This window comes from Oncorhynchus gorbuscha, linkage group LG16 (genome assembly GCF_021184085.1).
Source record: "Oncorhynchus gorbuscha isolate QuinsamMale2020 ecotype Even-year linkage group LG16, OgorEven_v1.0, whole genome shotgun sequence".
Lineage (NCBI taxonomy): Eukaryota > Metazoa > Chordata > Actinopteri > Salmoniformes > Salmonidae > Oncorhynchus > Oncorhynchus gorbuscha.
The window spans coordinates 68,112,131-68,135,091 of record NC_060188.1 but is presented as its reverse complement, the minus strand read 5'-3'; the positions used below and the strand labels follow the sequence as shown (position 1 = coordinate 68,135,091).

Here is a 22,961-nt window from a genome sequence, read left to right as displayed (position 1 = left end):
CCACAAAACACCAGTCTCAACGTCAACAGTGAAGAGGTGACTCCAGGATGCTGGCCTTCTAGACAGAGTTGCAAAGAATGAGCCGTATCTCAGACTGGCCAATAAAAATAAAATATTAAGATGGGCAAAATAACACAGACACTGGACAGAGGAACTCAGAATGCTGACACTGACAGTGTCACCAGCAAAGCACCCCCACACCTCCTCCTCCATGCTTCATGGTGGGAATCAAACATGTGGAAATCATCCATTTACCTTTTCTGCGTCTCACAAAGACACGGCGGTTGGAAACAAAAAATCTAAAATTTGGACTCATTAGACCAAAGGACAGATTTCCACCGCTCTAATGTCCATTGCTCGTGTTTCTTGGCCCAAGCAATTCTTCTTATTATTGGTGTCCTTTAGTAGTCGTTTCTTTGCAGCAATTCAGTCATGAAGGCCTGATTCACACAGTCTCCTTTGAACAGTTGATGTTGAGACGTGTCTGTTACTTGAACTCTGTGAAGCATTCATTTGGGATGCATTGTCTGAGGCTGGTAACTCTAATGAACTTATCCTCTGCAGCAGAGGTAACTCTGGGTCCTCCTTTCCTGTGGCGGTCCTCACGAGAGCCAGTTTCATCATAGGGCTTGATGGTTTTTGCGACTGCACTTGAAGAAACTTTCAAAGTTCTTGACATTTTCTGGATTGACTGACCTTCATGTCTTAAAGTAAGATGGACTGTCGTTTTCAAAAAATGGCACAATATAACTGATTGGCTCAAATGCATGAATATGATTCCATATGTGTTATTTCATAATTATGATGTCTTCACTATTATTCTACAATGATGAAAATAGTCCAAATAAAGAAACACCCTGGAATGAGTAGGTGTGTCCAAACTGTTGACTGGTACTGTGCATGTGTGACTATCTAAATAACTATTTGTGAAAGAGATGCACAGCTGAACAACTGATCATGGTCAGTGAAACCAGAAATAACAAAATCATGATAAAAACATTTTTAAAGTATCAATTATAATGTAGTATTAACTGTAGTGTGACAATGATTTTTCTGCCAAATTAGAGTCTAATGATATATTCAGTGAACTGATTCAACCCCCTTGGGGACTGCAGGTTCCTAGTTGACCTTCAGGACCTTTAGGTTGGACGCCCTTGATGTTCTCTCAATCTGGGGTCCACATAGACTGACATGATAAGAATCATTTTGCTGAGGTCAACGTGACTTGACTGACAAGTCTGACAACACAAAGGCCATGAGAACCAACCTCAATACTGCTTCTCTACCTACAGTGCTGTGTAGGATACTGCAGACCGGGGTCATTACTTCTTCTCTACCTACAGTGCTGTGTAGGATACTGCAGACCGGGGTCATTACTTCTTCTCTACCTACAGTGCTGTGTAGGATACTGCAGACCGGGGTCATTACTTCTTCTCTACCTACAGTGCTGTGTAGGATACTGCAGACCGGGGTCATTACTTCTTCTCTACCGACAGTGCTGTGTAGTAGGATACTGCAGACCGGGGTCATTACTTCTTCTCTACCTACAGTGCTGTGTAGGATACTGCAGACCGGGGTCATTACTTCTTCTCTACCTACAGTGCTGTGTAGTAGGATACTGCAGACCGGGGTCATTACTTCTTCTCTACCTACAGTGCTGTGTAGTAGGATACTGCAGACCGGGGTCATTACTTCTTCTCTACCTACAGTGCTGTGTAGGATACTGCAGACCGGGGTCATTACTTCTTCTCTACCTACAGTGCTGTGTAGGATACTGCAGACCGGGGTCATTACTTCTTCTCTACCTACAGTGCTGTGTAGTAGGATACTGCAGACCGGGGTCATTACTTCTTCTCTACCTACAGTGCTGTGTAGTAGGATACTGCAGACCGGGGTCATTACTTCTTCTCTACCTACAGTGCTGTGTAGGATACTGCAGACCGGGTTCATTACTTCTTCTCTACCTACAGTGCTGTGTAGGATACTGCAGACCGGGGTCATTACTTCTTCTCTACCTACAGTGCTGTGTAGTAGGATACTGCAGACCCGGGTCATTACTTCTTCTCTACCTACAGTGCTGTGTAGGATAATGCAGACCGGGGTCATTACTGCTTCTCTACCTACAGTGCTGTGTAGTAGGATACTGCAGACCGGGGTCATTACTTCTTCTCTACCTACAGTGCTGTGTAGTAGGATACTGCAGACCGGGGTCATTACTGCTTCTCTACCTACAGTGCTGTGTTGTAGGATACTGCAGACCGGGGTCATTACTTCTTCTCTACCTACAGTGCTGTGTAGGATAATGCAGACCGGGGTCATTACTGCTTCTCTACCTACAGTGCTGTGTAGTAGGATACTGCAGACCGGGGTCATTACTGCTTCTCTACCTACAGTGCTGTGTAGTAGGATACTGCAGACCGGGGTCATTACTTCTTCTCTACCTACAGTGCTGTGTAGTAGGATACTGCAGACCGGGGTCATTACTTCTTCTCTACCTACAGTGCTGTGTAGTAGGATACTGCAGACCGGGGTCATTACTTCTTCTCTACCTACAGTGCTGTGTAGTAGGATACTGCAGACCGGGGTCATTACTTCTTCTCTACCTACAGTGCTGTGTAGGATACTGCAACCGGGGTCATTACTTCTTCTCTACCTACAGTGCTGTGTAGGATACTGCAGACCGGGGTCATTACTTCTTCTCTACCTACAGTGCTGTGTAGGATACTGCAGACCGGGTTCATTACTTCTTCTCTACCTACAGTGCTGTGTAGGATACTGCAGACCGGGGTCATTACTTCTTCTCTACCTACAGTGCTGTGTAGTAGGATACTGCAGACCGGGGTCATTACTTCTTCTCTACCTACAGTGCTGTGTAGTAGGATACTGCAGACCGGGGTCATTACTTCTTCTCTACCTACAGTGCTGTGTAGGATAATGCAGACCGGGGTCATTACTGCTTCTCTACCTACAGTGCTGTGTAGTAGGATACTGCAGACCGGGGTCATTACTTCTTCTCTACCTACAGTGCTGTGTTGTAGGATACTGCAGACCGGGGTCATTACTTCTTCTCTACCTACAGTGCTGTGTAGTAGGATACTGCAGACCGGGGTCATTACTGCTTCTCTACCTACAGTGCTGTGTAGTAGGATACTGCAGACCGGGGTCATTACTTCTTCTCTACCTACAGTGCTGTGTAGTAGGATACTGCAGACCGGGGTCATTACTTCTTCTCTACCTACAGTGCTGTGTAGTAGGATACTGCAGACCGGGGTCATTACTTCTTCTCTACCTACAGTGCTGTGTAGTAGGATACTGCAGACCGGGGTCATTACTGCTTCTCTACCTACAGTGCTGTGTAGTAGGATACTGCAGACCGGGGTCATTACTTCTTCTCTACCTACAGTGCTGTGTAGGATACTGCAGACCGGGGTCATTACTTCTTCTCTACCTACAGTGCTGTGTTGTAGGATACTGCAGACCGGGGTCATTACTTCTTCTCTACCTACAGTGCTGTGTTGTAGGATACTGCAGACCGGGGTCATTACTTCTTCTCTACCTACAGTGCTGTGTAGTAGGATACTGCAGACCGGGGTCATTACTGCTTCTCTACCTACAGTGCTGTGTAGTAGGATACTGCAGACCGGGGTCATTACTTCTTCTCTACCTACAGTGCTGTGTAGTAGGATACTGCAGACCGGGGTCATTACTTCTTCTCTACCTACAGTGCTGTGTAGTAGGATACTGCAGACCGGGGTCATTACTTCTTCTCTACCTACAGTGCTGTGTAGTAGGATACTGCAGACCGGGGTCATTACTGCTTCTCTACCTACAGTGCTGTGTAGTAGGATACTGCAGACCGGGGTCATTACTTCTTCTCTACCTACAGTGCTGTGTAGGATACTGCAGACCGGGGTCATTACTATCTATGCAGACGACACACAACTAATCTTCTCCTTTCCCCTTTCTGATGACCAGGTGGCGAATCGCATCTCTGCATGTCTGGCAGACATATCAGTGTGGATGACGGATCACCACCTCAAGCTGAACCTCGGCAAGACGGAGCTGCTCTTCCTCCCGGGGAAGGACTGCCCGTTCCATGATCTCGCCATCACGGTTGACAACTCCATTGTGTCCTCCTCCCAGAGCGCTAAGAACCTTGGCGTGATCCTGGACAACACCCTGTCGTTCTCAACCAACATCAAGGCGGTGGCCCGTTCCTGTAGGTTCATGCTCTACAACATCCGCAGAGTACGACCCTGCCTCACACAGGAAGCGGCGCAGGTCCTAATCCAGGCACTTGTCATCTCCCGTCTGGATTTCTGCAACTCGCTGTTGGCTGGGCTCCCTGCCTGTGCCATTAAACCCCTTCAACTCATCCAGAACGCCGCAGCCTGTCTGGTGTTCAACCTTCCCAAGTTCTCTCACGTCACCCCGCTCCTCCGTTCTCTCCACTGGCTTCCAGTTGAAGCTCGCATCCGCTACAAGACCATGGTGCTTGCCTACGGAGCTGTGAGGGGAACGGCACCTCAGTACCTCCAGGCTCTGATCAGGCCCTACACCCAAACAAGGGCACTGCGTTCATCCACCTCTGGCCTGCTCGCCTCCCTACCACTGAGGAAGTACAGCTCCCGCTCAAGCCCAGTCAAAACTGTTCGCTGCTCTGGCCCCCCAATGGTGGAACAAACTCCCTCACGACGCCAGGACAGCGGAGTCAATCACCACCTTCCGGAGACACCTGAAACCCCACCTCTTTAAGGAATACCTAGGATAGGATAAGTATTCCCTCTCACCCCCCCTTTAAGATTTAGATGCACTATTGTAAAGTGACTGTTCCACTGGATGTCATAAGGTGAATGCACCAATTTGTAAGTCGCTCTGGATAAGAGCGTCTGCTAAATGACTTAAATGTAAATGTAATTATTATTATACATGTTTATCCATTTCAACTAACCTTGAATTCTGTCCTTGTAAAATTCTAAACTTATTAATAATAACTTATCCTTAATTTCCATTATTAGTATTGTGGAGCCATGCTTGAAAATAAAGTACAGAGCTGTACATTGTACTGTGTAAGTTTATTTCTTATCCATGCAAAAGTTAGAGTTCATTTTGAAGATAGGACAGTTCAGTACACTGCTGCCATTCCCTGAGGTAATGCCCCAGACTTACTGTATCTATAAATAGGGTTACTGGGCTGCATCCTCCCAACCACACAGCTCCTTATGCATGCTGCTGTCCCCTTTAGCATGGCCTGCCACAGCACTGAGCCATCCACCATGTCCTGGTCCAGCATGGAGCGCTGGTGGTGGTGAGCACTGCACTGACTGACTGAATTACATCAGCCTTAGCTTCCGCCTCAGCTAGCTAAACCCCCATGCCTGTTATGTCCTCAGGTCAGCCTGAACATCCTTGGCCAACACAGACCGAACAGTGTTTTCTAGAGTTATTATTAGAACTAGGGCCTGGAATTTTTCCTGGTCAGGTTATGTGGTAAATATAACACAAACTAACCAGCCTATTCCAAATATATAGATCAGTGTTGAAATTCTGCAGATGCCTGAAGGCTAAACTTAATCAGAATCATGTTATATAAGTATATGATGAGTCATATGGTCCAAAGACAAGATAGTTTTTGGTTTAAGATGTTTGTTTACTCCATTTTTATTACATTATGTCATCTTCCTAACCACAAAACATCACAGTGCCATAGTGGACACGGTTTCCCCTCGGATCGATCTGTACCTCCTCTCCAACACATCAACAGCTGCTCACAGGGAGGCTGCCCAGCGTCATTAAGGAAGATGACTGAGCCAAAGGAGGTCAGCACCTTCCTGCTCGTCGGAATTTCTTATTTAACATATCATTAATTCTGAATTGCTAATAAAAAGGGCTGGGAGCTTATTGAAAGCTTTTTATCACCTCGCTTATTTCACGACGTCTAGCTCTATTCAATTATTCGTAAGTTAGCTACTACTATCATGCCTTGCTACCATACCACACCATTCTTTGCGAAGCTGCTGAAGCAACTGAAATATACTGCTATGTTTCAGCTGGTAGGTTATGCATTATAAAATCCATTTACCAGTTTGGTTATGAAGAGAGAGAAAATTTGGTGGCTTTTGTAGGTTTTTCATCAGAACCTTGTTATCACTGTGCTGACATGAAGATTGCACACTTGGCTATTTGTGGATAAGTGAAACATGGAGATAGAAGGGTTTTAAGTGCTGGTGGGCGAGTCTCCTCTCCTGCCTAAGTGCTGCATGTTATTGCTGTTTCACCAGGAGAAAGACTTCACTTTGCTCATACAGGACATTGTATTAAGCCTAATAAAGTAATGGGAATTGTCACTTCCTTGGGGAAATGTGCAGTATTAACATGGTACAAGCTGTAGAAGCTGACATAAAAAGAAATGAATTTTAGAAGTACTCGCTCACATCCGTGCAGAACGCAACAAACTCCAACAGCCAATAGTAATAGGGGGTTTCTGTGTCTTGGTTTGTTAGTGTGAATTTGTGTCTGTGCTTCTTTAGTGTAATACCAAATCAAGACATTATGCAACGAACCAAACTAAGCCCACTGAAAGATACACATGACGTCATCTGCCGTGTCAGTCATCTTTATGGGACAGCAATGCCCTCTGCTGTTTGAAAATGTATCTGCAGGTTTTTTATTTTATCTTTATTTAACCAGGTAGGCTAGTTGAGAACAGGTTCTCATTTGCAACTGCGACCTGGCCAAGATAAAGCATAGCAGTGTGAACAGACAACACAGAGTTACACATGGAGTAAACAATTAACAAGTCAATAACACAGTAGAGAAAAAAGGGGAGTCTATATACAATGTGTGCAAAAGGCATGAGGAGGTAGGCGAATAATTACAATATTGCAGATTAACATTGGAGTGATAAATGATCAGATGATCATGTACAGGTAGAGATATTCTTGTACAAAAGAGCAGAAAAGTAAATATAAACAGTATGGGGATGAGGTAGGTGAAAATGGGTGGGCTATTTATTAGATTAGATAGATTATGTACAGCTGCAGCGATCGGTTAGCTGCTCAGATAGCTGATGTTTGAAGTTGGTGAGGGAGATAAGTCTCCAACTTCAGCGATTTTTGCAATTCGTTCCAGTCACAGGCAGCAGAGTACTGGAACGAAAGGCGGCCGAATGAGGTGTTGGCTTTAGGGATGATCAATGAGATACACCTGCTGGAGCGCGTGCTACGGATGGGTGTTGCCATCGTGACCAGTGAGCTGAGATAAGGCGGAGCTTTGCCTAGCATGGTCTTGTAGATGACCTGGAGCCAGTGGGTCTGGCGACGAATATGTAGTGAGGGCCAGCCGACTAGAGCATACAAGTCGCAGTGGTGGGTAGTATAAGGTGCTTTAGTGACAAAACGGATGGCACTGTGATAAACTGCATCCAGTTTGCTGAGAAGAGTGTTGGAAGCAATTTTGTAGATGACATCGCCGAAGTCGAGAATCGGTAGGATAGTCAGTTTTACTAGGGTAAGCTTGGCAGCGTGAGTGAAGGAGGCTTTGTTGCGGAATAGAAAGCCGACTCTTGATTTGATTTTCGATTGGAGATGTTTGATATGGGTCTGGAAGGAGAGTTTGCAGTCTAGCCAGACACCTAGGTACTTATAGGTGTCCACATATTCAAGGTCGGAACCATCCAGTGTGGTGATGCTAGTCGGGCAAGCGGGTGCAGGCAGCGATCGGTTGAAAAGCATGCATTTGGTTTTACTAGCGTTTAAGAGCAGTTGGAGGCCACGGAAGGAGTGTTGTATGGCATTGAAGCTCGATTGGAGGTTAGATAGCACAGTGTCCAATGACGGGCCGAAAGTGTATAGAATGGTGTCGTCTGCGTAGAGGTGGATCAGGGAATCGCCCGCAGCAAGAGCAACATCATTGATATACACAGAGAAGAGTCGGCCCGAGAATTGAACCCTGTGGCACCCCCATAGAGACTGCCAGAGGACCGGACAACATGCCCTCCGATTTGACACACTGAACTCTGTCTGCAAAGTAATTGGTGAACCAGGCAAGGCAGTCATCCGAAAAACCGAGGCTACTGAGTCTGCCGATAAGAATATGGTGATTGGTGAATATGGTGATGTGCATGTGAAATAGAAGAGTTGAATCTAGAGTACTTGTGTTTATCAATTAAACTATACTATGGATCAGTACATAAAGTTTAGTGTTAGTATTTGCTTCCATCCAAAGATATTTATTGGCATCCCACTAAATTAGATGGATTGAGTAGTCCTCTAGAGATATAGGCCTTATCAGACGATCCCACATTGATCATGACAGAAATGTTCATCATTATAGTGCTAACATGTAGAGAAAGACAATATTCATGTCAATCTGTGAATGAACACGACGTCACCAATACATGAATCAAAGTAATTAGTGTCAGTGAGACGTAGTTAAACATACTCTGTGATCACATTAACCCGACAGAGAGGAAATTGGAATGGAAAATGGCACCCCTAACTGCATAGGATAAACATCACGTCAGGGGTCCTCTCTGCACCAAACCAAACAATACAATACAATGCCTTAGAGCTGCTGGGGTCTGATGAGGACACTGCTGGGGACAGATAAAGCAGACATCCATCAGATGGTCCTGTTGCTGCTTCACAGCCTTCTGGGAAACAAATCACCCTGCATCATGCACTCTCACTTGCACAGCCAGCACATTCACAATCTCAGTCTGCCTTTACACTAGCATCTAGCATGTCGCCCACTTACAGCTAGTCAATATTGTACAGATAGCTTGGTTATCTTAGCACTTCCAACACCAGGGTTTGTATTGTGCCCCTGATGGATATGCCTGATTGAGTTTGTTTTTGGCATGGACAGCCTCAGTCCCAATTAGTGCTGCATAAATTGCATGAAACTGTAATTGTGTTCTGTAAAAGGAAAAGCAACAAGACGCTGATGGCAAGGGACACAAACAGGAACCAGGGCTACACTTAAATTAATTTATCATTAGTATAGCTAATCATAATCATGAATGCTTATATATATATCTGTGTATTTTTCTCTGCTGCAGTCCAGATTGTTTTTCTGGAGCCAATTGATCACTCCTTTACCCAGCTTGTGCTTCATAATGGAAATATATATAATTAAAACATAAAAAGGGGACATACTTTCACAACACTAAATATAGTGACTAAATTGAACATCTCTTCCAGTTAGGCCTGACTTCGACTTACTAGTCACAACCAGGCGATGACAGCTTCTGATAGACCGTGAATCACCAGGTCACCTTAAGTAAGAGCCATCTGAGCATCTCACAATCTGCTCCTGATTCTCTGGAATTAGTTCTCATATCCTGTCACGATCTCTCCATTCCTTAATGGAGGACAGGCGGTCCAAATGTTCATGAAATGAGTTCTAAGTTCCATCAAAACTGCACTTCTCAGAAACAATGAAAGTTTTAAATATCAACATAATTTATTACATCACAAACAAATACACAACTTTGTCAAAGATGGTGATCCATGTCTTCATAAACACGACCATTAGCAAGACTATAGAAACATCAACAGAGGTTAATCTCGTGTCTCCCGTGCTACAGTTCAGAGCACTCAGGGTCACAACAAGCCTGTTTTTTTTAGTTTTCTCCAGCGGAAGGCAGCATCCTGTTTTGAACGAAGCTATCCATTCATTTGATGTTCCTGTCACGCTGTGAGGCCCTGGGAGAAAGCACATTGACTTATTGATTAGACTGGGCGCACAGGCCACACGTCCACCTACCTTATATGAACTCATCACAGTCAGTGAGCTTCTCCTCTGGCCGGAGCCTGTCAGCCAAAGGTTAAGTAACATTAAGTAGATCCATGAAATCTTAAAACATCCAACGCATTTTTAAACTGGGAACATTGCTGTTGTGTCGACAGTGCCATTTTATAGACATTAAGAAAGCACTAAATCATCCACCAACATAATTACCACCAACATGGAGTCTGAGTTACATATGTAATGAAATGTCAATTAGTCATGAAGAGTGTATAAAACAGAAATGGGTCGCAATTAAAAAAAAAAAAATAAAAATGCAGAAAAAAAGTTCCTAGTACTTATTGCGGACCGTCACTTTAGTGAGTCGTCCCCTCTGGTTCTGGAATGCCGTACCCTGTCCCCATATCCCTCCTCTGCATCGTCTTCTGAGCTGTGGACCACTGCAGCACTCAGAGTCCGAAGGTCCCCAAGCACTGACAGTAGCGAGTCTAACAGGGAACACACAGAACAGTTCACTGGTTACTACTGTGTGTCTGTAGACATGTTAACTAGTCAAATTACAATTTCATTCTGTTTTATAAATTTTCTATAAACATGTTATAGATAATAGTATACATGGAGTATACTTAAGGACACCTGCTCTTTCCATGACAGACTGACCAGGTGAATGCAGGTTGAAACTATGATCCGTCACTTGTTAAATCCACTTCAATCAGTGTAGATGAAGGGGAGGAGACGGGTTAAAGAAGGATTTTTAAGCCATGAGACAATTGAGACAAGGATTGTACAGTACCAGTCAAAAGTTTGGACACACCTACACATTCCAGGGGGTTCGCTTTATTTGTACTATTTTCTACACTGTAGAATAACAGTGAAGACATCAAGACCATGAAATAGCACATATGGAATTATGTAGTAACCAAAAAAAAGTATTAAACAAATCCAAATATATTTGATATGAGATTCTTCAAAGTAGCCACCCTTAGCCTTGATGACAGCTTTGCACACTATTGGCATTCTCTCAACCAGCTTCATGAGGTAGTCGGTGGTTGAAGATATCCCTCTAGTGGTGTGGGGGCTGTGCTTTGGCAAAGTGGGTGGGGTTATATCCTTCCTGTTTGGCCCTGTCCGGGGGTGTCCTCGGATGGGGCCACAGTGTCTCCTGACCCCTCCTGTCTCAGCCTCCAGTATTTATGCTGCAGTAGTTTATGTGTCGGGGGGCTAGGGTCAGTTTGTTATATCTGGAGTACTTCTCCTGTCCTATTCGGTGTCCTGTGTGAATCTAAGTGTGCGTTCTCTAATTCTCTCCTTATCTCTTTCTTTCTCTCGGAGGACCTGAGCCCTAGGACCATGCCCCAGGACTACCTGACATGATGACTCCTTGCTGTCCCCAGTCCACCTGGCCATACTGCTGCTCCAGTTTCAACTGACCTGAGCCCTAGGACCATGTCCCAGGACTACCTGACATGATGACTCCTTGCTGTCCCCAGTCCACCTGGCCATGCTGCTGCTCCAGTTTCAACTGTTCTGCCTTACTATTATTCGACCATGCTTGTCATTTATGAACATTTGAACATCTTGGCCATGTTCTGTTATAATCTCCACCCGGCACAGCCAGAAGAGGACTGGCCACCCCACATAGCCTGGTTCCTCTCTAGGTTTCTTCCTCGGTTTTGGCCTTTCTAGGGAGTTTTTCCTAGCCACCGTGCTTCTACACCTGCATTGCTTGCGGTTTGGGGTTTTAGGCTGGGTTTCTGTACAGCACTTTGAGATATCAGCTGATGTACGAAGGGCTATATAAATACATTTGATTTGATTTGATTTAGTCAGCTGGAATGCATTTCAATTAACAGGTGTGCCTTGTTAAAAGTTAATTTGTGGAATTTCTTTCCTTCTTAAAGCATTTGAGCCAATCAGTTGTGTTGTGACAAGTTAGGGGTGGTATACAGAAGATGGCCTTTACCAAATAGGGATAAGTCCATATTATGGCAAGAACCGTTCAAATAAGCAATGAGAAACGACAGTCCATCATTACATTAAGACATGAAGGTCAGTCAACAAGGAACGTTTCAAGTGCAGTTGCAAAAACCATCAAGCGGTATGATGAAACTGGCTCTCATGAGGACCACCACAGGAAAAGAATACACAAAGTTACCTCTGCTAGAAAGGATAAATTCATTAGAGTTACCAGCCTCAGAAAATGCAGCCCAAATAAATGCTTCAGAGTTCAAGTAAGACATCTCAACATCAACTTTTCAAAGGAGACTGCGTGAATCAGGCCTTCATGGTCAATTTGCTGCAAAGAAACCACAACTAAAGGACAACAATAAGAAGAGGAGACTTGCTTGAGCCAAGTACACAAGTAATGGACATTAGACCGGTAGAAATCTATCCTTTGGTCTAATGAGTCCAAATTGGAAATTTTGTTTCCAACCGCCGTGTCTTTGTGAGACGCAGAGTAGGTGAACGGATGATCTCTGCATGTGTGGTTCCCACCATGAAGCATGGAGGAGGAGGTGTGATGGTGCCCTGCTGGTGACACTGTCAGTGTTTTATTTAGAAATCAAGGCACACTTAACCAGCATGTCTACCACAGCATTCTGCAGCGATACAACATCCCATCTGGTTTGCACTTAGTGGGACTATCATTTCTTTTTCAACAGGACAATGACACGAAACACACCTCCAGGCTGTGTAAGGGCTATTTGACCAAGGAGAGTGATGCAATGCTGCATCAGATGAGCTGGCCTCCACAATTACCCGACCTCAACCAAACTGAGATGGTTTGGGATGAGTTGGACCACAGAGTGAAGGAAAAGCACCATGCCTCAGGACTACCTGGCCTGATGACTCCTTGCTGTCCCCAGTCCACCTGGTCGTGCTGCTGCTCCAGTTCCAACTGTTCTGCCTGCGGCTATGGAACCCTGATCTGTTCACCAGATGTGCTACCTGTCCCAGATCTGCTGTTTTCAACTCTCTAGAGACAGCAGAAGAGGTAGAGATACCCTGAATGATCGGCTATGAAAAGCCAACTGACATTTACTCCTGAGGTGCTGACCTGTTGCACCCTCGAGAACCACTGTGATTATTGTTATTTGACCCTACTGGTCATCTATGAACATCTTGGCCATGTTATGTTATAATCTCCACCCGGCACAGACAGAAGAGGACTGGCCACCCCTCATAGCCTGGTTCCTCTCTAGGTTTCTTCCTTGGTTCTGGCCATTCTATGGAGTTTTTCCTAGCCACCGTGCTTCTACACCTGCATTGCTTGCTGTTTGGGGTTTTAGGCTGGGTTTCTGTACAGCACTTTGTGACATCAGCTGATAAATACATTTGATTGATTGATAAGCAGCCAACAAGTGCTCAGCATATGTGGGAACTCCTTCAAGACTGTTGGAAAAGCATTCCTCATGAAGCTGGTTGAGAAAATGCCAAGAGTGCAAAGCTGTCATCAAGGCAAAAGGGGGCTACTTTGGAGAATCTAAAATATATAAGTTTTGGTTACTACGATTCCATATGTGTTATTTCATAGTTTTGATGACTTCACTAATATTCTACAACATAGAAAATAGTTTCAAAAAAAGAAAAACCCTTGAATGAGTAGGTGTCCAAACTTGACTGGTACTGTATATGTGTGCCATTCAGATGGTGAATGGGCAAGACAAAAGATTTAAGAGCCTTTGAGTGGGGTATGGCAGTAGGTGCCAGGTGCACCAGTTTGTGTCAAGAACTCAACAGCTTCCTGTGTTTATCAAGAATGGTCTACCACCCAAAGGCCATCCAGCCAACTTGACACAACTGTGTGAAGCATTGGAATCATGGGCCAGCATCCCTGTGGAACACTTTCGACACCTTGTAGAGTCCATGCCCTGGCGAATTGAGGCTGTTCTGAGGGCAAAAGGGGGTGCAACTCAATATTAGAAAGGTGTAGCTAATTTTTGGTATACTCAGTGTATAAAGTGTTATACATACACTTGTATTATATTACAAGAGGTATTCATAGGACGAGACAATGTGACAACATGGTGTGTTGGTGGAAGTTACCTCTGGTCTGTGGCTGGTCTTTGGCTCTCAGAGTGTTGCTCTTCCTTGAGGGTCTCTGCTGCTGCTCCAAGGCCACAGAAGTCTGCAGGGCTGTGTTCCGGGCTGCCTTATACTCACTCATCAGACCCCTCTCACGTACAGTCGCCTGTGGGAGGCAAAATATACAAATACTGAAATTGGATCTGTGTAAGAAAGTGTCTTGACAGTTGTCAGTTTCACAAAAAAGAAAAAAAAGTCTCAACATGGTAAACAATAAGTCTATCGGAGGCCATCCTTCCAAAACTCGTCTTGTTGACTGTTGATGGAGGCGCTGGCATTCAACGCTCACATTTGATTGGCTCAGAGTAGAGATGACATTCCCCGTTAGGAGAGGCATTTTTTTGTTTGTCATTTTCATATTTTTCTACCATGTCGGACAAAGTTGAAGTTGTTTTTTGGAAATTTTTCAGGAACACAACCTCTGTTCAGAGCTTGAAACATGTCAAGTACTCGTTTCCATCTAGACTAACCCCTTTTAAGCATCTTTCTGCCGACAAGTTCACCAGGCGTTCAAAATGTACAGTACGTGAACGAAGCCTGAGGTTCGTGGCTAACTTACAATAAACCAAGACATGGGGGAAAAAAACAATGAACTCACCAAAAGTAGATTTCTGTCCTTGTCCTTTTCTTGCAGTATTTTCTGTAGATCCTGGATTTCTCTCTTGGTGTGTTCACTCTGAAGGCATTGTGCTTCTCTCTCCTGCTCCCTCTCTCTCTTAGCCTGTCTCTCAAACTGACGCAGGGCTACCACTATAATATACAGACAGGAGTCCTATCAGTCTTAGCCATATATATTTACACTACAGTACATTTCTGTAGACGCATATATGAATCCTCTCAACTCTACATGACCCTTTCACATTTTGTGTTGAGATGGACATGATGTGATGAATGAGTCAAGTGTCCGCTACCTGCTTTGGTGTGTTCTCTTCTGGCCGTGTTGAGTTGAGATTCCATCACTCTAAGCTGCTGAGCACAGTGATCCTCTGTCTCAGACACTCTCTCCTGCAGAGCTGATGGGACAGTTAAACAGAGATGGTGTAAGGAGAAATTCAGGTACAGAACATTCTGTGACATGTCAACAATTCGGTCACATCGATTTCAAGAGAAATTGAAATTTGATGAATAGATTGAAAAAACACAAGATATTTTAAATTCAGACAGTAAACTTAATGGAATCCTGGCATTGTACACTTAAGTCCACCCTGATCCCTCTCTAACCTCTGTCACTGTCCTCCTGTTGGCTGATCAGCTGTGCATGGAGCTTCTCTAGGTTGAGGTTGCTCTCCTCTAGCTGTGTGTGGGCCTCCTGCAGCCTCTGCTGGGCCTCCTCTCTGGCTGCCTGGGCCTCCTGGGCTTCCCCCCTGCTTCGCTCTGCAGCCTGCCTCAGCTGCCTCACCTCACTGTCAACTGGAGGAGGGGGAACACAGATGGTGTACTGCAGGGGTGTCAAACTCATTTGCCCAGGAGGCCGCAGTCAGTCTTCAACAAGGTCCAAAGGGCCGCATGGAAAACTGGTTCTTTTTCCACGCCGTGAAAATGGCCAAATATAGTCTTCAATCCATAATTCCGGGAATCCCGGACTCTCCATCTTTTATTACGGTGATTATTAGCGAGCTGGACACAGTCAATTTACCATATGAATTTAGGTTCATTATCATTACCACACTGTTCTCATTTGGTTTTGGTTATTTTAAAAAGTATATTGACTTTGTTCCCACCACGGTTCGGATTCAAACCACCCGAAGTCCGGCTTGGACCCCCTAGCCAGCCGTATGTTTGACACCCCTGGTGTACTGTATTCTGAGTATTTCTACTACCACATAGTCAGGATATACAAGAGGAGGAAGGCGCTAAAAATGGTCAAATAGTACAGCCACCCTAGTCATAGACTGTTCTCTCTGCTACCGCATGGCAAGCGGTACCAGAGTGCCAAGTCTAGGTCCAAACAGCTTTTAACCCCCCAAGCCTTACGACTCTGGAACAGCTAATCAAATGGCTAACCAGACTATTTGTATTGTCGCCCCCCCACCCCTCTTTTATGCCGCTGCTACTGTTTATTATCTCTGCATAGTCACTTTAATAACTCTACCTACATGTACATATTACCTCAATTACCTCGACTAACCTGTGCCCCCGCACATTGACTGTGTACCGGTACCCCTTGTGTATAGCCTTTGCCACTGTTATTTTACTGCTGCTCTTTAATTATATTGTATTTTTAACTTAATACTTATTTTTCTTAAAACTGCATTGTTGGTTAAGGACTTGTAAGTAGGCATTTCACTATAAGGTCTAAACCTGTTCTATTCGGGTAAATGTGACAAATTAAATTTGATTTGATGGTGCATGCAAATCTACTGTAGGTACAGCTACAGGGTACAAGGAATTCATGTAAGTCTGAATCTCGCTGAACAGATGACTAAACAGCATACACTGTTCACGGACATCGGCCAGAGCACTCTCAATGAGCTCGGGGGTTCTCTTGAGCTCCTGCCCGAGCTTGTCTCTCTCCTCACACGCCGAGGACAGCTCTGCCTGGAGCTCTGTGACAGCGGCACTGTGAATAGAGAAAGAGGACAGCACAACTAGTGAGGCAATGGGAGATGTAGTGGTAGAGGGACAAACTGAGGTAATGGTCTACAAGTCAAGGCATTTTCCTGATTAATAACTGGCCATTGCCAGCTCGGGTTCAGGGAGACCCAGGGCCAAGGTGGTCCAGTGTGGTCAGTTATCATACAGCTCAGAGTTGGCTGCTTTAGTGGCCTGCTGCACTCTCCGTAGGGCCTCCTTCCTCATCATTAGACCTGCGAGACAACAGTACAGTGAATATGTGGTCAAACTGAGCCAGAATAAAACAGTGCAAAGAATTATCCACATGCAATTTAAACTCACTGTTGTAAGATTTCCTGTAGTTAAGCGGGAAGAAATCATTTCAGATCTATAGACAGACCTTGAATTGTGTCCACTCTTCTTTTGGCAAAGGTCAGCCTCTGGCCAAAGCTGTTCAGACGTGTTTGGACAGTCTCCACCTCTGACATCTTAGCCTCAAATGCCTGACTGAATCTGTAGAAAGAAGAACTGGTACTATAACAAAAGATTTGACATCAAATGAGGATTGTAGGATCGAGTAGTACACAAATTCACCCTGTGTCATTGGACATTTTGTAACAGATGGTATGAGTGATATGGACTGTGAAAGAGTCTGGAAAAGATTAGGTGCCCAGTGTACAAAATTACAGTTAGTACAACTTAAATATCTCAGGCGACGCTTGACTTGAATAGTGGTTGTCAAGGGGACCTGTCAGCTCTTTACCGCTGGGTATCCTCTGTCATTGTCCTCAGTCCAGCCTCTGCCTCCTGACTCCAGCTCTTCAGCTCTGTGTTCTCCCTCTTAGTCGTAGTCATGTCCTGCTCCACGGCCTGACAGGACCAGACAAACATAAAAACCGACCCGTCACCAGACAACTACTAGGGTCTCCTTTCGGATGAGGTCATAGTGACCTTTTGATTACATATACAGTTAAATGTCAAACTTCTGAAAAAAGTTTAATGTCATCGCACACTGACTTCAGGGTTCAATTGTGTCTTTTGAGGATTGTTTGAGAGTATTTAATCTGTAAATTTTAATCTTGCTATAACATTTTTAAAGGAAGCATTTTTTTGCATTCTCTTAATACTAATGGGAGGTGCGTAAGAGGTTTTTCGTGAGAAGTGGCACCCTCTGCTGTGCTAACACAGAGGTAATTGGCAACTCCCCCTGGCAACAGCAGATGCATCATGTCTCAACAAAATGGAGGAAAGACATCCTATGAAGAGATGCATTGAGACACTCCCACGGAGGCTGTCCCCTTGCTCCTCCTCACCTCCCTAGCCACCCTCTCCAGCTCCAGCTCAGCTGTTCTGTCCTGCAGGCTGTGCTGGAACACATTGGACTGGTACTTCTCCTTCTTCACCTCCTGCTCCAGAGACGAGATCTGAAGCAACAGGACACACAATAGAGTAATGGATGTTTTTGCACGTTTCGATTATGTCCCTTATCACGATTTTCCTATTTATACATGGAACATTATTTCACAGTGGTTGGAGTTCGTCAAGTTAAGTCATAAGCCTCCTAAATCACATACGGTTGAGTGAAGTTTATCCCTTTCTCCCCTCAGTTCCATATCCTTTGAGCGAAGCTGGACCAACAACATGAAGACCTTCTCTCTCCAGCAACGCAGAACCCGAGTGCCTTTGGGCCCAGCTTTCAGGAGAGGGTCTGACAGAGTCTGTGGACGTGACAAAGCCTTTACTTAACCCTCAAACCACACAGATATAGTCACCCACACATGGGGGAATGGATGTTAATCAAATATCTGAAAGAAATAAGAGGATTTCGCATCAGCTGTGGGGCTGTGAACACACAAGCATGGTTCAAACACCTTCTCTACCATCTCCTCCTCTTGTAGGGCCAGTATGTCGTTCACAGAGTTGAGTCTGACCGTCAGAAGCTCTGTTGTCACCTGCAGAGCCTCCTTCTCCCTATTCAGTGTCTATAGAGGAAGTCAGATTAGAATATTGACTACTTATTACATGGTAATAAGAAGATATGCTCATACCATACATTGAGATTAAATGAGCCAAGATTCACCTTGTTCTACAGGCAAGACATTGCTGGAAGAACAATCCATTTCTCTGCTTGGTTAAGCACCAACTGTACTTTTCCTTGTGTGTTTCCTTAGAGCACACAAGTAACTTGATCTAAATCAATGTTATCAATGAATCTCCCCACCTGAATGGTTTCAGTTAGTTTCTCTTCCAACCCTCTCTCAGGGGTAAGTTGTCCAATGTAGTTTCTAAGACTCTGCAACGTTGCTGACTGGGTCTCAAAAGCATTGCCCATTTGGCTGAAAAAATAACCCAAAAATGAGATACTATCCATGTATTCATCCATTGATCCATTGAAGTTTTGGGATCAAATATAACACCTACCTTAGTTGTTCTTTCAGTCCATCTCTCTCTGCAGACACTTCCAGTAGACAGCACTTCAGATGAGTCACCTCCTTTGACAGATGACATAACCTCTCCTGCACCTCAGAGCTCGTCTGTCTGACTGTGGACAACTCAGTGTCATGGGTGGCAGTCAACTGCTGCAACTAGATTGAACAAATAAAGAGAACCACAATAAAACTTACACATCTGTAAAAAAATGTATTATTTGCGCCATGTTTGTTAAATTGTTCAGAAAGAAATGTAAACAATCTGAAAAAAATACTCTTACCTGTGTTTCATGTCTCCAGTGGGATTCCTCCAGTTGCTTATTTAGTTTCTGCAACTCCTGCTTGGCCTCTTCCCCAGCCTGCAGCCTGGCTGTATCAGCCTCCCTGGTCAGCCTGTGGGTTTCCTGTCGGCTCCTCTCCACCTCCCTCCTCAGCCTCTCAGCCTCCTCCCCAGACTTCCTCTCCAGCATCTCCAGCTGCACACCACAGAGAGCAGGCATTGTCCAATACAAGGTCAATGTAGTAAATAAAGACGAGGTTTGAGTGGAAGCCTGGGAGCAGGGAATTGATTTAAACCAATAGCTGTTTTGAAGCAGTGATTCAAAATTACAGTCCTTGGGGGCTGCAAGCATACCTGACTTGGCTTCTATAGCAGTTCTTGGACCATCAATATACAATGTATTCAGAAAGTATTCAGACCCCTTCCCCTTTCCCACATTTTGTTACGTTACAGCCTTATTCTAAATTTGATTCAATTATTATTTTTCTTCAATCTACACACAATACCCCATAATGACAAGGCAAAAACGTTTTTTTAGACATTTTTGCAAATTTATTAAAATAATAATAACTTATTTACATTCAGACTCTTTGCTATGAGAATCGAAATTGAGCTCAGGTGCATCCTGTTTCCATCGATCATCTTTGAGATGTTTCTACAATTTGATTGGAGTCCACCTGTGGTCAATTCAATTGATTGGACATTTTTGGAAAGGCACACACCTGTCTACACAAGGTCCCACAGTTGACAGTGCATTGTCAGAGCAAAAGCCAATTCATGAGGTTGAAGGAATTGTCCATAGAGCTCCAAGACAGGATTGTGTCGAGGCACAGACCTGGGGAAGGGTACCAAAACATTTCTGCAGCATTGACAGTCCCCAAGAATATATTGGCCTCCATTATTCTTCAAATGGAAGAAGTTTGGAACCACCAAGACTCTTCCTAGTGCTGGCCGCCCGGCCAAACTGAGAAATCGGGGGAGAAGGGCCTTGGTCAGGGAGGTGACCAAGAACTCGATGGTCACTCTGACAGAGCTCCTATGTGGAGATGGGAGAACCTTCCAGAAGGACAACCATCTCTGCTGCACTCCACAAATCAGGCCTTTATGATAGAGCGTCTAGACGGAAGCCACTCCTCAGTAAAAGGCATCACCGGAGAGAACATCACCGGAGAGACCTGAAAATAGCTGTGCAGCAATGCTCCCCATCCAACCTGACAGATCTTGAGAGAATCTGCAGAGAAGAATGGGAGAAACTCCCCAAATGCAGTTGTGCCAAGCTTGTAGCGTCATACCCAAGAAGAATCTAGAGTGTAATCGCTGCCAAAGGTGCTTCAACAAAGTACTGAGTAAAGGGTCTGAATACTTATGTAAATGTGATATTTCTAAAGACCCGTTTTTGCTTTGTCATTATGAGGTATTGTGTGTAGATTCACGAGGAAAGAAATATTGAACAAAGTTCTTAGAATAAGGCTGAAATGTAACAAAACGTGGAAAAGGTCAAGGGGTCTGAATACTTTCCAAATGCACTGAATAGTTTTGCAATCATGCCATTGTTGCCGATGATGCTGCAATCATGGCACAGTTGCTGCAAGCTAAATGCAAATAACTGAACTTTCCCTTAGTTACCACCACACATAAAACAGAGGTAAGCTGGGATGACAACATACACAAATGTAGAGTTATTGTGAATAACTGTTACCTGGGTGCCGAGTCTCTCTTTGTCCTCTCTCTTTTGGACCAGCTCCACACTGACTTGGCTGAGCTCAGTCTTAGTCTTATATAACTCCTCCCGCATCGCCTCCATTTCATGACTCTGCCTGCAATATAGGGTGTAAGGAGAGGGGAGGTAATATCACTGGTAACTTTTAAAAAAAAAAATAAGTAGGTCTACATAGAATAGAAGCAGGATACACATTTCTCCATAAAATGTGAATTATTGAATGAGGAATGTAAGATCTAGGCTACTAATATGCCATAATGACAAGTCAGTGTCTATACACCCACACTATAATACCTGTTCAGATAAGTTTCTTTGTCCCTCATCTCCTCTCTCTGTCTCCCTCCAACTTCCTTCAGTGCTTCTACCTGGCCTTTCAGCCTCTCTGACTCTGCCCTGAAACGCTCTGTGTCCAGTCTCCATTCTGTCTCCCACCTGGAGGCCTGCTCACCTCTCGCTCCAGACCTGTGTGTGGGGGGTGGGAGGAGCAGGTTAGGTGTTAAGTTAATAGACATGGGTGAGAAGTGAAAGAAGTGGATTTCATAAGCAAGGCATATAGAGCAGCACCTGACCTTGCTATGGAGTGGGCAGAATCCTCTGTTGACTCTGTTCCTCTGGAGCAGTCTCCCTGTAACATCAGAATCCTCTGGTTTTCTCTGTGTAGTTCTAGAATTTCCTTTTTGGCCTGAGCCATGGTGAGCCATGGGTTGGCAGGGCCAGAGTCCGATGGGGGTGTTGTGGCATGGGTGACCCATTTTATTGGTGTTGTCCCTCGTCCCGTAACAGTCCCTGGTACTATGATGGAGGCAGACTGGGTGCTTGCGGTGAAATGGGATGGGGGCATCAGGGTCCTCTGACTACCCTCTGAAAAACAATATGCAGTATTCAGTATGTGAGAATGTACTTGAAACAAGCATGTGACAGAACACCTGCGAGTAAGCTAGTCGCACATGCTGTCCCAAATATAGAAATAGAATGAATAGAATGGACATCCCCATTCAAGTCAATGGTGGAATAATGGGTGGACTGGCGGCCATTGCGACTGTACCCATGGAGGAAGTCAAAACAGCAAGTGTACCCATCAATATAAATTAAATTGTATTTGTCAAATGTTCCATATGGTCCCAATGCCATCCAAGAGGACAGGTTCGACGCATACGCGACTAGGTACGTTTGGTGCAACAGCTCACAAGACACAACTTACGCTGCTGTAGAACTTAGAAAATTATATAACTTAAGTAATTGGTTAGCAATGCTACTTATGTTCTATGTAACGTTAGGCGCAGCTGGCGTTAGCTTCCGGGTAGCTAGCCAACTAACTAACTTAGCTAGCTAGCTTTTTAGGACTTACTTGAGACACTTGATGCCACAAAATCGGACGGGGCATTCAGCTTCTCATCCTCATTGCATCTTTCCATCAGAGAATCGTAAAATGACCACTGTTCTAAAACACGTTACAAAAGAGTACACTTTGTATTGTGCGCGGGATCATTTTGAACAACACTTTCATAGCGACGCGTCGCTGCAACGACTCTTCCTGTTTACGTAGTTACGTGTGATGGAGTAGTTGCGTGGGCGTTGCATTCTCAATCGTTTTGGTAAACGGCAATAGATTTTTTTTAAACATTTACATTTACATTTAAGTCATTTAGCAGACGCTCTTATCCAGAGCGACTTACAAATTGGTGCATTCACCTTATGACATCCACATTGATGTATATCGATCAAATCAAGTCAAATTGTATTTGTCACATGCGCCGAATACAACAGGTGAAGACCTTACAGTGAAATGCTTACTTACTACAAGCCCTTAACAAACAATGCAGTTTTAAGAAAATACCCCAAAAAGTAAGAGATAAGAATAACAAATAATTAAGTAACAGCATTAAAATAACAATAGCGGTGCTATATATAGGGGGGTACCAGTACAAAGTCAATGTGCGAGGGCACCGGTGTCGAGGTAATTGAGATAAGATGTACATGTAGGTAAAGTTATTAAAGTGACTATGCATAGATAATAACAGAGTAGCAGCAGTGTAGAAGGGGGGGGGGGGGGGGGGCAATGCAAATAGTTAGGGTAGCATTTGATTAGATGTTCAGGAGTCTTATGGCTTGGGGGTAGAAGCTGTTTAGAAGCCTCTTGGAC

The 22,961-nt window shown here is 44.5% G+C and overlaps 1 protein-coding gene across 6 annotated transcripts; it reads right to left on the bottom strand.

Moving 5' to 3' along the window:
- Positions 1 to 9,442: 9,442 nt before the first annotated feature.
- On the bottom strand, positions 9,443 to 22,361 carry cchcr1 (coiled-coil alpha-helical rod protein 1). Of its 6 annotated transcripts, none has more exons than XM_046306460.1 (20): positions 22,167 to 22,361; positions 21,388 to 21,679; positions 21,113 to 21,280; positions 20,798 to 20,915; positions 19,100 to 19,369; positions 18,811 to 18,974; positions 18,611 to 18,725; positions 18,261 to 18,371; positions 17,964 to 18,107; positions 17,703 to 17,813; positions 17,153 to 17,259; positions 16,790 to 16,902; positions 16,577 to 16,643; positions 16,272 to 16,396; positions 15,058 to 15,246; positions 14,748 to 14,849; positions 14,435 to 14,586; positions 13,798 to 13,942; positions 10,089 to 10,238; positions 9,443 to 9,707 (listed from the first exon to the last, which is right to left on the bottom strand). In XM_046306460.1, the coding sequence occupies exons 1-19, from the start codon at positions 22,231 to 22,233 to the stop codon at positions 10,102 to 10,104; spliced, it is 2,697 nt and encodes an 898-aa protein (XP_046162416.1). In that variant the 5' UTR covers positions 22,234 to 22,361; the 3' UTR covers positions 9,443 to 9,707; positions 10,089 to 10,101. The 6 variants fall into 6 exon arrangements, with proteins under 6 accessions (XP_046162416.1, XP_046162415.1, XP_046162417.1 ...); XM_046306459.1 differs by having other exon boundaries at positions 10,100 to 10,238; XM_046306461.1 differs by having other exon boundaries at positions 10,144 to 10,238.
- Between the last annotated feature and the right edge of the window lie 600 nt (positions 22,362 to 22,961).